At 34.9% G+C, this 17144-nt stretch overlaps 2 protein-coding genes and 1 long non-coding RNA gene across 3 annotated transcripts; all 3 read right to left on the reverse strand.

Annotated features, from left to right (window-relative positions):
• Positions 1 to 641: 641 nt before the first annotated feature.
• Positions 642 to 5287, reverse strand: LOC127797920 (uncharacterized). The gene is made up of 3 exons (XR_008022303.1): positions 4023 to 5287; positions 2609 to 2754; positions 642 to 2506 (listed from the first exon to the last, which is right to left on the reverse strand). It is a non-coding gene; the product is annotated as an uncharacterized LOC127797920 (long non-coding RNA).
• Positions 5288 to 9242: 3955 nt separating this feature from the next.
• Positions 9243 to 9893, reverse strand: LOC127796203 (antifungal protein ginkbilobin-like protein). Its single transcript, XM_052328226.1, has 2 exons — positions 9511 to 9893; positions 9243 to 9318 (listed from the first exon to the last, which is right to left on the reverse strand). The coding sequence occupies exons 1-2, from the start codon at positions 9891 to 9893 to the stop codon at positions 9243 to 9245; spliced, it is 459 nt and encodes a 152-aa protein (XP_052184186.1).
• Positions 9894 to 10179: 286 nt separating this feature from the next.
• LOC127796611 (aluminum-activated malate transporter 12-like) lies at positions 10180 to 12716 on the reverse strand. The gene is made up of 6 exons (XM_052328845.1): positions 12351 to 12716; positions 11915 to 12055; positions 11545 to 11817; positions 11333 to 11442; positions 11021 to 11164; positions 10180 to 10855 (listed from the first exon to the last, which is right to left on the reverse strand). Exons 1-6 carry the CDS (start codon positions 12598 to 12600, stop codon positions 10526 to 10528), a joined length of 1248 nt encoding a protein of 415 aa, XP_052184805.1. The 5' UTR covers positions 12601 to 12716; the 3' UTR covers positions 10180 to 10525.
• Between the last annotated feature and the right edge of the window lie 4428 nt (positions 12717 to 17144).

Consider the following 17144-nt stretch of genomic DNA (forward strand, 5'->3'; position numbering starts at 1 on the left):
TTACTTTCATATTTTTAAAAATACATTTTCAAAAACAATAAAAAGAATTTATAAAAAAAAACTTAAAATAATAAAAAATTATTTTGATTGTTTTCATAACAACCATGCTCAAAAATTTTAAAATGCAAAAAACACTACAGACAAAAAAGAACGCGCTTTCAGTAATCTCAAAATAGATATTTAAAATACAAAATTTAAAATAAATTAAAAATTAAAAATTAAAATATGAAGAGAGCAACTTTTAAAATTTTCCTGCCACTCTTACGTCTCGGTTCTACCCTTTTAAATTATTTAAAAAAAAAAAAAGAAGTTGCCACTTACCAGTTAGCGTAGCAAATATATATAGATAAAACAATTACCAAGGAAGCATTCCAGCATGTCACAAGATTTTCTAAATCTCAAAATTCTAGTCAACATTTAAAGGGTATTACAAATGCCCAGGATTTTAGATACTTTTAGTTGGGACATTGATTCACATCAACCTGAACCACGTGCAAGGCTGGAAGGTACGTAGGCAATTCGGTTTAATTGGATTGGTTATGCCATATAACCATAATTAATCCGACCACATCCATTATGAAATTTTCATATCCAATCTAAATATTCAACTATTCTTGTTAATAATCAATCAATCAAATCAACCATTCTTGTTTCCATTTATCAGTTTTGTGTTATTGGATTGAATTTTTTTAAACTAATTAAAGAGATTTTAATCCAAAAAGTCAAATCAATTTAAATTTAATACATTTAAATCAACCATAAATAATTTAATAGATTTAAATCAACCATACAACATACAATAATAATTATGTCTAACTACAAATATAAAATTAAACATTCAACTAAACTAATAACTAACAAACAGAATACAAACTTACAAATCTAAATTACAAGTCCAATCAAACCAACAAACAACAAAGTTAAAAAAATCAAAATTACAACTCCAAATTGAACCAATAAACAAAAATTAACTAACAACAAGTCCAATATATATATATATATATATATTTGCAACTTAAATGACATAATTTTACATGTACATAGGTTTGGATTGATCCGATTAACTAGTTTGAAATACTATACCTACAAACCAAACTAATCCTATCGATTAGACTCTTTTTTTTTTTAATCGAATCCAACCAACCATATTTCAAAGGGTTAATTATACCAATAATAACTCAACTTTGCATTTTATTACTGTTTGGTCACTAAACTTTGAAATGTTACCTGTTAGTCACTGATATTTCAAAACGATTACTGCTTAGTCACTGAATTTTGAAATGTTACTTGTTAGTCACTGATATTTCAAAATTGTTACTACTTAGTCACCGAACTTTAAAATGTTACCTATTAATTACTAACATTTCAAAACTGTTGCTGCTTAATCACTGAATTTTAAAATATTACCTGCTAGTCATTGATATTTTAAAATCGTTTTTCACCCTTCACTCGATAGTCACTTAACTTTAAATTCATGAGTGACGAATGAGGAACAGTTTTGAAATATTAGTGACTAATAGGTAATATTTTAAAGTTCAGTTTAACAGTTTTGAAATATCAAGGACTAATAGGTAACATTTTAAAATTCAGTAGCTAAACAGTAACAATTTTGAAATATCAGTGACTAATAAGTAATATTTCAAAGTTCAGTGACTAAGAAGTAATCGTTTTGAAATATCACTAACTAACAGGTAACATTTCAAAATTTAATGACCAAATAATAATAAAATGTAAAGTTAGGATTATCATTGATGGAATTAACTCATATTTCAAATCTATAATTTTTTATTTGATTCGATTTGATTGGCTAAATTTGGGCCGATAAGTCAGGTAGTAACGGCCCTACTGGCAGACAGCATCATTAGCTGTTGCATCAGGTTATCATCTCCAGAGGTCAACAATTACCCACACCTACAGCCCCTCTCTCTCTTTCTCTCTGCGTCTGTTAGTTAAGATAAATGGATGAGAAAATATCTACACGGGAAAGGGGTGGAGCTGAACAGAGACCAGGCAATAACGTAAGGGTTGACCCATAGAGCTTCAGCTTCCATTTCCAAGCAATTACTAACTGGAAGGAGGCCCATGAAATCCTTATATGCACTAGTCCTGGCTCCTGGTTGGCCCATCTTATCTAGTTTTCTTCGGCCTATTGGTCTCGAATTCACTGTTCACATACTCGTTTGATTGACAGGAAATTCCACATAATAGACTTTTCCAAGTTGGTCATTATTTAGTTTAGCCCAGTAGACCCTATCCGAAAACCTTTCACATCCTCTTGCTATTTACCACTGCTCCCTAAATATACTTGCAGGCATTCACAGAGCAAAAATGTTTAAATTGAATGGTAGAGAAGACACACCTCCTGTCCTACAAGTGCAGCCATTTTGGTACTTTAAGCTTAGATGAGGATCCAGCAACTTATTTGAATGTCTGCCCTGACGACTGTACCGGAACAAATTGTAAGAGATTGGTCATCGCTCATCAGAACACCAAGGAATTAAATTGCCTGACATCACAAGCCTGTTATTGGCAAATGTTTGGTTGCAATAATGCTTCAGAAGTTGCTGTGATGAATGATAAAGCTAAGTTTGCGTAGCAAATGACTCACATGTTTTACAAACTTTACTCAGAGTCACCACATGCACAGTTTCAGTTCCTTAATGGCAGGGGTGAGATGCAATTTACAATGACCATCATACAGTAGTACAGTTTCTTCGCCCCACAACCAGTTGGACCCACAGCATGTGAACCATACTACAATAAAATCACAAACCTTAATCACATTAGGCAGCCACAATATGCAAGGGACAATGAAAAAAGAGAAAAAAAATAACATTGAGAGTTTCTAAATAGAGATGCAATATAATCGAATTGAGTAAAATCGAAGTTTACTAAGCTCAGGCTTGGCTCGTGAGTCAGTTTCTACTCTCGAGTTTGAGCTAGAGCCTTAAAACTTGAGTTTGGGCTCAGGCTCGAGCTCGAGCGCATGCTGGTGAGCTTGACACGAGCTCGAGTGATCGAGTGAGTGCCAGCAGGCTCGACCTCGTCAAAACTTATTATTTTACTTAAATCTAATTTGTTGTTTTGTTTTATTATATATACATATATTATATTATGTTAAATAATTAAATTAATATATATAATAATTTTAAACATATTCAAATTAATTATATTATTAAAATAATTTAAAGTTTGATAATTTTATGTTAAATAATATATTTATAAAATTATTAAGTAATATATTTATAAAATTATAAATAAATATATTAATGTGTTTATAAACGAACTTGTTCACGAGTTTCTAATGGAACATGTTTATAAGGATCTAATCGAACCTATTAGTATTCACGAACCTCTAATCAAATACGTTTACGAGCTTTACTAAGTTCAAACTCGGCTCGTTTATAAATCAAGGTTTAAATTTAAACTCAAACCTAATTTGTTTACCTTCTTCATGAATGAACTCAAACTAGTTTTTGTCAATCCGACCACCGAGCCACTCGCGAATAGCTCTACTCATTTGCGACCCTATTTCTAAGGAAAATTTCAAGATTGTACAACAAGAATAGCTGGATTTTACGAATCTCCTAAAATTGTGATACATAAGCTCTGGTATTACTTCTTTTGTTAGTTGATATTCAGAGTAAGATCATATTAGGAAATTATTATAATCATACAGGGCAAGACTTCCAATATTTCCTTTACCCAGAACTTACTGTACCTGTAGATTTTAATAAAATACCAAAACGAAGCAGCAAAACAAACATGCACTAGGAAATATCAAAGCATCAAAAAACAGGAAATTGCCTTCCTTTATGTAGGTTTATCTTAAATATTCCATACGTGCAATCAGTATCCTGCAACAGCCAGAAAACAAGGGTGGAAAAGGAACACAACACAGACATCGTAGACTTCATAAGCATAAATAAACACAGTAAACACATCCTTAAAAGTACACATAAATAAACACAGTAAACACATCCTTAAAAGTACACACGCTGCATAACAGTTCTACAAATCACCTGCTTAACGTATACTGAAAAGGAACTCCAAACTTGACAAGAAGTCTTCCATGGTGTCTATTAAAATCAACACCTTCTGCCACTTTGGTCCTACAAGAATACAAGGACCAATCGTAATCATCACAGTAAATCCTGGCAAGCTGTGTAATAAGATGTCTCTGCCCCTTACCCTTATAAAAACACAAGAATTAATCACAATCATAAACAAATTCTAGGAAGGCGGATGGTAAGAAGCACCCGGACTGCACTGGCAAAAATGCTATAGGTAATCCGGTTTTAGAGATTCAAGTAGATGATCAAGTAATGCAGCAAACAGGACTGCACTGGCAGCAAACATAGATCAAATGAGGAAAGTGGATATGGCTGTGAAGGTAACAATGCCAGCAACAGTGGAAGTAAACGTCAAATAGAAAGGCTTTTAAGTTCAAGTTTATGCACACACGCACATATATATATATATATGCTTTATAGAACAAGTTGAAAAATTAGCTGAAATTTATTACCTATATTATTCATGTAAACACCAAAAGTTCATATCAGAAATATAGAACCTTCACCAAGAAGTTGGACGGATGGACTCTTAAAGAATGGGCTGAAATTAGAACCTATATACTCCGTTGTCGCTGAAATCAACTACTTCCGCCTTCGAGAATTCTCTATCTCGAGTGGAAGTGCTTATCAATTCAAACCCTCTAAAGTTTGTCACTCGGAGCCGATCTTTAACCTGGCGCCCAAATGGTCCAATCCTATAAAACAAAACCTTAATCTCCTCAATGGAGACGACGCCCAACAGATTAACGTGGACGCCTCTTCCCAGTTCACCTTCCCATGATTGATAGCGATTCGCGAGACGCTCAACACGGGCCGACTCTTGTCCGTGGCAAATTTCGAGCAATTGGCTCTGTAAGCCTCGAGACAGCGCCATTTCTCGATCTTCGCATTCTCCTCCGTCGGTTTGAGGCCGACCGAGGGGGGATGCCACCAGAGCGGCTTGAACCTGCCGAAGAAGCTAACGGCGCAGCCGATTTCACTCGCCAGCCTCGGATTACTGGACGAGTGTGGATCCGCAAGCTTTGTATGCCGAGGCCAAGGAATCGGCGTCACTGAGTTCGAGGGCCCATTGACCTTCGCCGTCGTGAATAGGTCCACGGAGAAGAGGGAGCGACCGGTCGAAGGCGACGACGGCCAGTAGTAGTCATTGACTCATCGTCGATGCCACTTGGCGGGAACGCTCATTTCTGCGGTTTAACTCTGCGCCGCCCCAATCTTCCGATAATAGTTTCATAGTATATGGTAATTACACTCGTCACCCCGGGGTGAGAAGTATAAATAAAGATTTCTTTGAACTTTATGAAAATTACTATTGTACCAATAATTGGAAAGAAAAAAAGCCAAGCATTATAAAGAAGATATGAAGTTGCTTTGGAAGGGCCCTTCGGAAGGAATCTCAAATAAGCCTTCGGGAGCGTTCTTCGGAGGAATCCTTCGAAAACGTTCAATAGAAGAGGCTTTCGAAAATGACATGTGTTCTCTCATATTAATGACAAGTGCCCCCAACCACCAACCTTGAAGCTCGAGCCCTATAAAAGTCCAACTACAGTTCTCAGAAAATGATCCAGACATCGACATACTACTTTCACTTTCTTTCAAAAATTTAGTCTACTTTCCTTTCTGCACGATTATTTTTCTTTTATTATTGACTTAAGTATTGGAAGGTTTTCACGGAAGAAAAATCCCACGAGCCTTCTAACATTTGTTTGTTGTTCATAATCCCTGTGGAAGTACTACATTTGTTCCTTTGAAATGACTGTTGGCAAGAGAGAACCAAGATCCTTTCGAAGACAAGCCAAGCTAAGTTCTTTTGGAAGGAAACGCTCTTCCCTTCGAAAACACCAATCTTTCAAAAGTTCCTTTAGAAGCACCCTTCAAAAGACTTTTTCGAAAATAATCCTTTGGAAACACCTCACGTCAAAAGACATTGAACCTTCAAAAAAATCAAGACTTATGGGGAAGACCTTGCTCGTTCTTTCGGAAAAAAGACATCCTAAGCATCCTAACTTCCTTCGGAAGCACTACAAATCACAAGACTTGCCCAGTGTAAAGATCCACACCCGTATAGAATAAACCTTTAGGAAAGCCCTTCGAGATGATTCCTTGAAAGGCCTCTTCGGAAGTATTCCTGCAGAAGCTTAACCTATTTCAGTAACCAAGTATCGATCGAATCCCAAGACTATCGACATCCACAGGCCTCTCACTCTTAAAAATTCTAATTATTTTATTTTAACAACAACAATTATACTAATCTCCCTTAAACAAATCTATTTTTAAATAAACAAACCAAGACAATGTCACAAAGGAGTAAGTTGTTTATGTAAAATTTTAATTTTTTTATTAATTAATTACAGTAATAAGATTTTAATTATATATTTAATAAAAAATTAATATTATTGTTGCTCGAACATAACAATATATTTATTGATTGAAAATATTGTCATCGAGCTACTTAAAGTCATTAAGAAAAAGAATAATCAAAGGGTATAGGAAAAATCCTCACACAATCACTCAAATGCTTAACCCAGAGATTGAAAACTTTAATACTATATTGAAACTAATATCAGATATATACTTTTGTTTTGAATGAAAGCTATCTATTTATAGAGGAACATGAAGATTTCCCAAATCTTTTAAAATTATAATATTTATCTTAATATTTCAAGTTCTACTAGGATTAGGATTTTTATAAATAACGTTTATTCTGACATTATAAGATTCATTAGAATTAAGATCATTATGAATAATGTTTATCTTTTTTATAAGACTTTCTTAGGGATTTTGAGATATTGGAATTTTTTTGTTTGTGTTTTGGTCGTGACTCGCGATTAGTGAAAGATTACATATTTTTAGTCAAAAAAATTATTTTGATTTTTTAGACTTTTTTAATGAGTTTTTGCTTATGACACATCAAATACTAATTATACCATTATATCCAATCTTATTTTCATATAAATATTGTTTACAAAAATTAAAAAAAAACTAAATTTTAGTTATTAAATGCATTTCAAATCCCACCCCCCTATATATTTAAACTTTGAATAATATAAATAATGTGATAAAAAAGCCCTAGATAGTTAAAAAAACATATTATTTAGAAATGAATTTGTTTTTTGGCCCAAATTAATTGAGCACTCTATAATAAATAAATATAAAAATTAAATTAGTAGTTATTATTACAACCATTTAGACATGCTAAGAAGATAATAAACATACAAATAAGGCGAGTTGACCTAAATAATAGGATTAAAACTTTTGATTATTATTGTTAAAATCGATGAAAAAAATAATATATGTTTTTCATATAAGACTACCAATTCAAGCTACATATCATAGTCTTCATTTTTTTTTATAATAGAACATTTTATAAACGAATACGACAATGATAGTGTATTTAGTAACGGAGCTTGTTTTGAGTTATTGAGTTTGCTCTAACATGTGGTATTATTCTTTTTTATATTGTGTTACTAAACAAGTTGTAAATGAAAATTTGTTGGAAGATTTAAAAGATACAGAGGGTAGTGAATGGAATTATTTAAAAATAATGATTATCTCGAGATAGCACGGATGGTCCATTGAACTCATTTAAAAGGTTGGAATATCACAAAATTGTGGATTCGATTCTACGTATGTACAAAATTGTATGATGGATTATATTTATCTGATGGATCAAGGATTTAGGTTTTAGGTCACAACAAACTTATCCGTTCACCTAAGATTATAGAGCAAAGTAATCGTAAATTTTAAAAAGAATGAGATGAGTCCATGCTAAAAGCTGACTATGATAGAGGGATCTCTCCGGTTTAAAATATATATATATATATATATAAATATAAAATGATGTTTCATCTAGTAATGGTTTACTCTGGGGGTGTTAATGTAATTCATTCCTTCTTGGCGGGAGCTCCCTATGGCTGTTCCATTCGTGTACAGTGAGCGAGCCTTCAGGCATCATCTTGACATCTTCATAACCTTTCCGACAATGAAGCTAGCCAGGTCTCTCGTATCATCTTCCTCTTCATCGTCATCGTCATCGTCATCGTCATCATTTCCTATAATTTGTTGAGAATGCTAGCGTTGATCCGCTATAAATGTAGCATAAAATCATTGTTGTTTTCTCAGATTCAAGTACTGTTGAATTACCCGATCAGGTTCTTGATGAAGTTGAAGGATGAGGCAGTGCCGATTGAGCTCGAGAACGGGATTGTTGTTGACGGCACCGTCACAGTCAGGGGTATTTCTCTTTGATCTTTCTATCCCCTGTGTGTGCGTGGATGTTTGGGTGCCAAGGAAGAGGAATTATGCTGGAAGAAAGAAAGCAAACGACGCTATTTTTCTTTAATTTTTCTGTGAATTGCTCGAGGTTGCCAAAATGATGTGTTAGTTTTCGAAATTTTGGAAACTGGAACAAAGAACGAATGTTGGTTTGATTTTTAAATGAAATCAAAACTGAAATAGAAAACGGAGCCCTATAAAACGGCCCCATAGGGCTCTCATTGCGTTTATCTTGCTAGTATTCCTCTCTACTTTCTCTCTCATTTCTGTTTCTTCCCTGTTCATTATAGGCATGGGATATGTATTATAATGATCTTACAAAGGAAATGACCATAGATAGAGCTCATTGCCAGGCTAATGCCCTAAAGCTGATCTCATTTAGTGGGATTAAGATTTGATATGTCGTTATTATTTCAAAAAGGGGTTCCAAGTGTTTGTTGTTGCTTTCTTCGTATTCTTCTTCTTCTTTGTTCTCTTCCTTCTTCCTTGGCAAACATGATTCAAAGAAGGCTGGCATGCCCTCAATTTTGGATGGTTGGTGTTCTTCACATCCTTTCTGGAAAAATCTTCCCACTTTTGCAGATTAATCGGATATTAATTGGCATCCATCCTAGCTATTTGGACAATTCACAATAGATCACAAATTTGCTTATTTCCATAATAAGCACATGACGTGGAAGCAGGAAAGGATTTTCTGCTTTAAGCCCTGTTTGAAACTGCGTTGCTGTTCCCTTTTACCCTATCTTCCAATCTGATGATTATGATCAAAGTTTCAAACCAATCTGGATCTCACCAGTGATGGCCTTTTGATTTCTTTACTTATTGTGCAATTATGTTTAGTTTGATTCATTGTTTTGGACTTTTTGTGGCTATAACCTGTTTCCCTTGATCTAGTCAGCCCTTTGCACAATAGCTGAACCATGAAGTGATCGTAATCCCCAGATATGCAACAATTGAAGAAACTAAATTGCTACAAAATTAAAGATGAGAAACCTCAATGCATTACATAACAACAATCACAGGCGTTAATCCCACTAGGTGGGGAACCAAATCTTTTTGGTCCATCAAATGCTTCACACTTTTGAATTAAAGTAGATAGGAGCATAAAATAATTAATTATATTGTTTAGACAATTTAGCCACTAAATGGGTACTGTTCATACCTTATAGTGCAGTCAACGAGGAGAGAGCGAGCACCTATCCGTCTGTCGCAGGCCCCAAACATGGCAGTCTTGGCGGCTCCTAGGCAGATGCTGCAGTCAGAAGCTGTAAGGTTTTTGTTGCAAGCTGCTTCGCCATAGGCAAAGGCATCCGGGTAAGGAGATATGTTGTGATAATCGTAGCCTTGGATCGTTGGTGTAGCAGCCTCTAGTTCTGCCACAACATAGGCTAGACTTGTTCCAAAAGGGTCACCTTCTGAGTACACCCCATTGTTGCACAAAACACTCGACACATTGGTGTTTGGATTGCTTTCCCCCACACAACATATTCCCAGCAAGATCAATCCAATCAAAGAGGTTTTGATCTGCAGCTTGAGAAAATCCATCTAACTGATTCTCTTCTCTGAAGTGATACGAAACTTTGCCGGCTCTCATCTTTTGTCCAGGTGTTGTGATCTTATTTTATGAAAAACTATTGTTTTCTCCGCCAACTTTGACATTGTCCTTGTGAAGTCTTGTCCTCTCAGTTTGTTTTCTTCTCAAAATTGAAAGTTCCCTCGTAAAAAGGTCAAACTATATTTTTCATGATGGAAAATGCTGTCCTTCCATGCCAAAACACATTAAAATGGACCATAATTATTAAAATGTCAGTGGAACAACATTTTCTTTTTTGTTGGTATTTCTCTCTTTCAAAATTCTGCAAGCAAAATAGTGACATTTTCATAATTATATTACATGGGTATTTCTTCTCCATGTATGAGTATAAGCATTGTTCCAATTTTATTGGATGTCCCCAAAGGGAATTACTACTTTAGGAGTTAAAACATACATTGGGTGTCCTGAATGTATGAGGCTTCCCATTTAGCAATAATTGGGAAGAGTTATGTTTGCATGCAACTTTTCCTTTGCAAAGAAACTGTTTTCACAGTTTGAACCCATAATCGAAAGGCACAATTACTCTTGCTACCAAGAGTTGCCTTCACGAGTTATAAATAAAGCCCATATAAAATGGAACTGTCTAATAAGTTGGAAAACCAGGAAGTTCCCCAAGTTCTTCTACCTCTTTTGCTAATACCTCCACCTTTTCTGCAATCTCCAGCAACAAGAACATGAAGCTGGCCAAACCAAGCCCTTCAGTGCTGTTCTCTGATGCTTCTAGTTTGCTAGGAGCAGAAGCAACTAGGCTAAGCTCCAGTTTGACTGACTGTAACTTTGATGCTATCAATTCCTTGGGCCTGGGCCTCTCCATCTTCATAACAGTCTCTCCAAGCTCTCCCAGAATGCCGGCAAGCAGCGATCCAACTGCTTCGCATGGTTCCTTTATGCACTGCCTTGAACTTGATGAGGGCTGATCAACAATAACAACAAACGTATCAAATCTTAATCCCACTATGTAGAGTTGACTTCATAAATTCCAGCATCCTTCGACTGATTGCAAAGTAAAAAGGACTGCATGCATATAATATATACTGACTTGATTGTGAAAAGCAAGGAGATTGATATTATTGCAGACCTGCAAGGGAGACTGAATACACCCTTTTAGTGTGGTAATGGTAGCAGCAAGCTCTCGAAGAACATCCCCAATCTGTAAGTATTTATCCCAGGGATGAGAAAGCCCAAACTTTCCATGCCATGGTTCCCATCTTGCAAAATTTGCCTGCAGAATTGACACTTCCATACGTGTAAATTGCTTTTTTCCCTTCTTACTTTGGACATGAAGATGAAAAACACTTGCTAAAATTATAAAATTACTTATAATTTTTTGGAAACATATCTCATTATGCAGGATTGGTTACAACAAATAATAAGAAAAAAAAAAAAGTACCAAAGACTCATCGTTTGGCTTGGAGTATAACACTGATTGGCAACTGGAAACACTTTCACTTGGATGGATTCCCTTCTCATCGATCACTCTGAAGTACTCCTCCAAGCATTCTACATCAGCAATGATAGAGCATTTCAATTTTACAAGCAGCAGAGCTTACATATTTCCTTTTTTAATTTGGGTCAATTTATATGCATATTTCTGATGATTACCTTCAACACAGCAAGCAAGCCTCTCAAACTTAGCTGCTGTGGAGTTATGAAGCTCATCACTCGACCACACAGGGAAGATGAGCAAGCTTGTGGCAATGCAGATGACAAAGCCCACGCCGATGGTTGAGAGCCGATCAAGGGCTATTTCGATGATCTTATCAGTACGCAGGCCAGACACGATGACGAGGTTGAAGGTGAGAATGAAAATCATGGAGCCATAGTCGTATCGCCTTTTGATGCTTGGTGCCAGTCGGCAGTATGTTGCAGCTGCGCCTGCGCGGATTCAAGGTCAGATGCTTAATTTTCCTTTTAGATCATATAGAGTGCATGCTTTCTGTTTGTATATATGCCTGCATGCATGTATGCTTACCAAAAACAAAGACACAAATGCCTGCAACAATGGCATTGCCAACCCCACCAACCTCATCGGCCAGAATTGCTGCCAAACATCCCAAACCACCACCTAGTATTGTTCCTGCCCCGCGATTCAAGCCCTTCCCAAGCGTAGCACCTGGCATATATATAAGACTGGCTTTGTTATATGACATAAAACGTTGGTAAATCACCAAAACTCGACCACTCGAGGCTTTATAGAGCAGCAAGTTCTCTCTAGGGCTTCTAGAGTGAATGCACTGCTGCCACTCTAGGTAGCAAAGACTAAAAGGCAGTAGACAGTAACTAGTATTTAACAAAAGAGGTAGAGGTAGATAGTAATGAGTAACGAACTAGCTGGCTAGAATCATACAGCTGGCCCAATATAGTAGGATTAAGATGCATTGTTATTATTATAGTAGATAGGAGCAGACCTGCATAGAACTCGAAGATGACAACAACAGTCATAACAGCCCACATGGCGTTATCCCCAAAGTACTGGTAGAGCGGATCAAGGAGATACAGAAGCGAAACCAGAACCAATGCTATTCCAACTTTGGCACTGTGAATGACTTTTCTATAAACGCCATCTTTTTGCTGCCTTGCCATTCTAGGTCTCTGCTTCCGGCCATTCTTCTCATCTTCTTCCATAGGAATGGTTACGACTGTTGAACTCATCATCATGTATGGTTGATATATATCCTTTCTCAATCTCGCTTGATGATGAGATGTTCTCTTGGAATAAATGTCGAGTTCAATCTCTTCCTTGACGGGAATTGAGCTGGATATATATACACACACACGCACCATCTTACAGTGTGTGTATATTATTATCTTGGCCATGCATTGCGTCATGGTCAAAGAAGAGACAGTGAGCTAACATATATGAGAAGCAATGCCATTTTGTAGCGTGTTTATATGTCTTCTTAGCAATCATAATATTTCACTTGGGAAGGTTATGGTTCAAATTATGGAATTAGTCTTCTTATAAAAAATAAATAAAGAGAAATATGTGATGAGATTTTGGAGTCGATCACATCAAATTTGTTCAAAGGTTGTTCTCTTGTTAGCTTTCTTCGACCCTAAGATGTTTTTGAATGTACCCAACCCTAAACTTGTCCAAGATTTGTTCGACGTGCAACAACAAGGCAAGACTATCTTCTCGATGTGTCCACCAACAATTAAATCAATTAAGAGACATAGGGTAAAATGACATAATGATAATGCAATTAATAAGTCATTTAACTCTTAAAATTCACACCTTATATAAGAGTATTGTAGAGTCCATGAAGGGTCACAATTGCGCCACATGAACCATTGGGTGCAGGCTTCATAGATGACTATGGCCATGCCTAGTAGACGGTTGAATTTAAATCCCTAAGTTCATATTTATGAGAAGTGATGTGAGTTTGGGCCCAAATCTAATCCCTTGTGCTAAAACTTTCATTTGGTCTTAATATGCCCCCAAGTTAGATTTTAGTATATTAGACTCAATGATATCCATGGTGCCCATTAATCTTGTATTAGATCTAATATGTTTCTGGCCACACGGGGTCCAATAAAAATATTTTTGTAATTTTTCTTAAAATCAAGATGCTCAATCATCATCATTGTGTTATAACTACACTCCTTAGTAAAGTGGAGAGTTTTTGCATTAGGTAGTGTTGCGATCTGCGCGTTGGGCCACCGATAGATGTCTGTTTGACGCGTGAGCTTGTCGTCTCCTCCACGAACATATTATATATATATATATATATACCACCATGCCCTCTGTGATGTGCATGACGAGGTTTCTCTGAAATTTCCCGAGATGGAAGAAAAGAAGATCTTTGGTTGTGCCTCTGTTCTGGTTCACACCCGGTGGTCCACTGAGGTTCCGCCACCACTTCCATTCACAAGAATCAAATCTGCCACTGATAATGGTTGCTTGATACGCTTTGGCGCTTTGCTGCGAGAGAATGCACTACGAGTTGGGTCTACCAACTCCACATTCTCTTAAAAAAGTACAGGTGCCGTACCAAACAACCAACTTCCTGCGATCATATTTAGACTGACCAATTCGGTCCCCGGCCTGCCAGACTTCTAAGAATTTTAAGAATTTCAATTTTAATTCATCTGATTTTTTTATCAAAAAATTTTAAAAATATCAATCCTAATTCGATCTACAGCTCCATTTTATTGCCTGACACGAACATGCCAAGGGGGTGAGCCCAGCTCTAGAATGCAAGAGAGGGGGTGGCCCTTCTCCTCCCTAATTTTATCTATGTCAAATAATTTGTTATCTTGTTTTACGCGGATGAGATAATCATTTCGATTCAATCTAATTATGTGAAAATTATTCAATCTAATTATGTGGGGGCCAGTTGGACGGGGCAGAGAGACGTGTGTGGGCGTATTCCGTACATAAAAGAAGGGTAAAGGTATTTGGTTGGTCAAATTTGCAAAGTGAGAGCAAGAAATGGAAGGTAAAAGCGAGGGCAGTGGCTTTTTGCGTTTCTGTTTGTTTGATTGCATGATGATGATCTCCATCTCCACACGCACGCGGCTTCCACACGGAGCGCCGCCCGAAGGATATCAATAGTCAATTCAAGTCACCGCCCACCCGCCACTCCACTCTCACTCACTCAGTCTAAAGCTAAAGGTGAGGATAATAATAATCTAATAAAAGGCTTAGGTTGTATCCAGCCGTGATGTATGGAGTGCAATTTTATTCACCTCTTTTAACGGAGTGATCATCATTCTCACAGTTTTGTGAGAGTAAAAAAAATAACGAAACGGTATTAAAATATTGATTGTCGTTCTGTTACTTTTTCACCCTCACAAAAATTGTGAGGGTGATGTTCACCCCGTTAAAGATGTGAACAAAATCGCACTCTGATGTATGGAAATTTTTCGAGATTGTCGTTTTCTTTTAAATGTTTTTTGTTTTTAAAATATGCTTTTAAATTATTTTTACAATTTTAAAAAAATTTCGTTATCATTTTATAATATTAAAAAAATATTGATTCACAAATAAAGATAAAAGAATTCGTCTCTAACTTAATTTTTTTATTTTTTAAAAAATTTATTTAAATGCATTATAATTTTATATTTATTTGTTGATTGAATAATTATTTTTATATTAAAAATTATATTTATAAAAAGACTTACTATATTTTTTTATTTAAACATTTTTTTGCATTTCTATTATATATATATATATAGTCAAATAAACAGAGAAATAAAGGTTACTTGAGAGGAACGACCGACGACGACTTCACGAGGAATGACGGTGACGATTGAGGCTTTGGGATTCGAGCAAACAATCGGTAGGATTCAATCGGTGACGACCAAGGCTTTTGGATTTGAGTAAACGACTAGCAAGATTTGATAGACGACAATCTTTGATGAAGCAACGACAATTGGAATCGGACACAAGGGAACGATGATAAAGGAGCACCCAAAGTAGCAAGTGCTTAACTAAGAAAAAAGATTCAAAAACAAAGGGAAAGAAGAAAAAGAAAAAAAAAATTGAAACCAGAGACAAAATGGAGCTTCGCCTTTAGGTTGCGTGCGTGTGTGAGCATCTGAGTGACTGTCATCAAAAGCGCATTTCTAGCCAATTTTGGTAAATTACGAAATGACCACGAAACATTTTACAATTTACAAAATCAGCTCAAAAACGTCAACACGACGTCTTCGAATCATTTCTATTCTTCAAAGCCAAATAGTTGTCACTTTTAGTTTTAATAGGTCAAATGAGATGAAGCATTTACATTCTAAATAATTCTTTTTTGGAATGTATTTTGTAAAAATATTTTAAACATTTTTTAATTTGTTTACAAAAATTTAAATAAACTTCCAACTGTTTTGATGGTTCATATTTTTCCAACTTCAAAATTTAAATTGTAAATTTTAAAACTATTTATATTTACTTAGTTTATAATCATTTTAAGTATAATTAATTGGTAAATTTATTGATTTTGAATGGTTCAACCTCTCTAACTTATCTTATGTTAAAAGTGCTTGCAAAAAATTGTCCTTAGAGTTGCTCCAAGGCATTACGATACTTAAATTAAATATATAATTTAGGTGTAAAAAAATAATAAATTATTAAATCATATAAAAGAAAATCAAACCAATATTTGAGCAGTGCTAAATCTCTTCTGGATGTTAAAAGTACCTATAAAGGACTATCCTTAAGGTTGTCCCAAAGGGTACTTTATAGATAACGGACTATCCTTAAAGGCTGTCCCAAAGGGTACTTAAAAGTTAGTATAAGTTCATAAAAAGAATATATCATTTAGGTGTAAAGGAAGAAAAAGTTGTTAAATAATATAAAAAAAAACATATTAATCCCTTAGTGATGTTCAATCTCCTCCTAATATTAAAAAGTATTTATAAAGAATTATCCTTAGAATTCCCTCTCTTCAAGAGTATTATTTCGATGCTTAAATTAATTTAGACTAACGAGTGTAATAAATTTAAATATAAATAAACAAATAACTATTAAAATATATAAAAGAAATTCAAACAAATCCATGAAGGGTATCCAACCTCCAAAACATAAAAATTATTATTTTCTTTGTTGGAAAAGAATATATTTTCTATTTAAATAGAATTCAAGTTCATTAGAATGGAAAATCAAACCTTTGTTGGGTTTATATCAAAGGATCATATCTTTAAAAACGGAGATAGTGATTGAGAACAAATTTATGTTATTATACATGTATTAGCAACATTTTATAGTGTAATAAAAACATTTTTTTTGAGCTCTAAATATCCTCCAATATATAGTTTTTTTATGAAATATTTTCAGTTGTCAATTATTTTGCAGGATATAATTGTCAATTGTCAATTATTTTTTTTTATTCAAAGATGTATGAATAATTGATAACCCGAATAGAAATAAAATTTAAATAAATGTCTTTAACCTTATATCTTTTGAAAATTGTATTAGATCTCACTTAGAAGTAGAAAATGATAGAATATTTTTTAGAGTTCTATGAAACGGCTATAGGACTGACACACAAAAATAAAAATTCAAAATTTAAGTTTCGACATGTATAACTTATATGAGTTGTGTTTTGGAGACAAAGCCATGTGGTAAAAGTTCTTGAGAACGGAGGGAAGTTTGAGGGATTTTTTAAAGTGGGGTGGTCCCAAGTACGAAATTTAAAAAATTAAAGAGTATATCATAAATATTTAACGGATTTAATAAACTTAAATTCTATTTAAATAGAAGAATT

This window comes from Diospyros lotus, chromosome 3, assembly GCF_014633365.1.
Source record: "Diospyros lotus cultivar Yz01 chromosome 3, ASM1463336v1, whole genome shotgun sequence".
Classification (NCBI taxonomy): Eukaryota; Viridiplantae; Streptophyta; class Magnoliopsida; order Ericales; family Ebenaceae; genus Diospyros; species Diospyros lotus.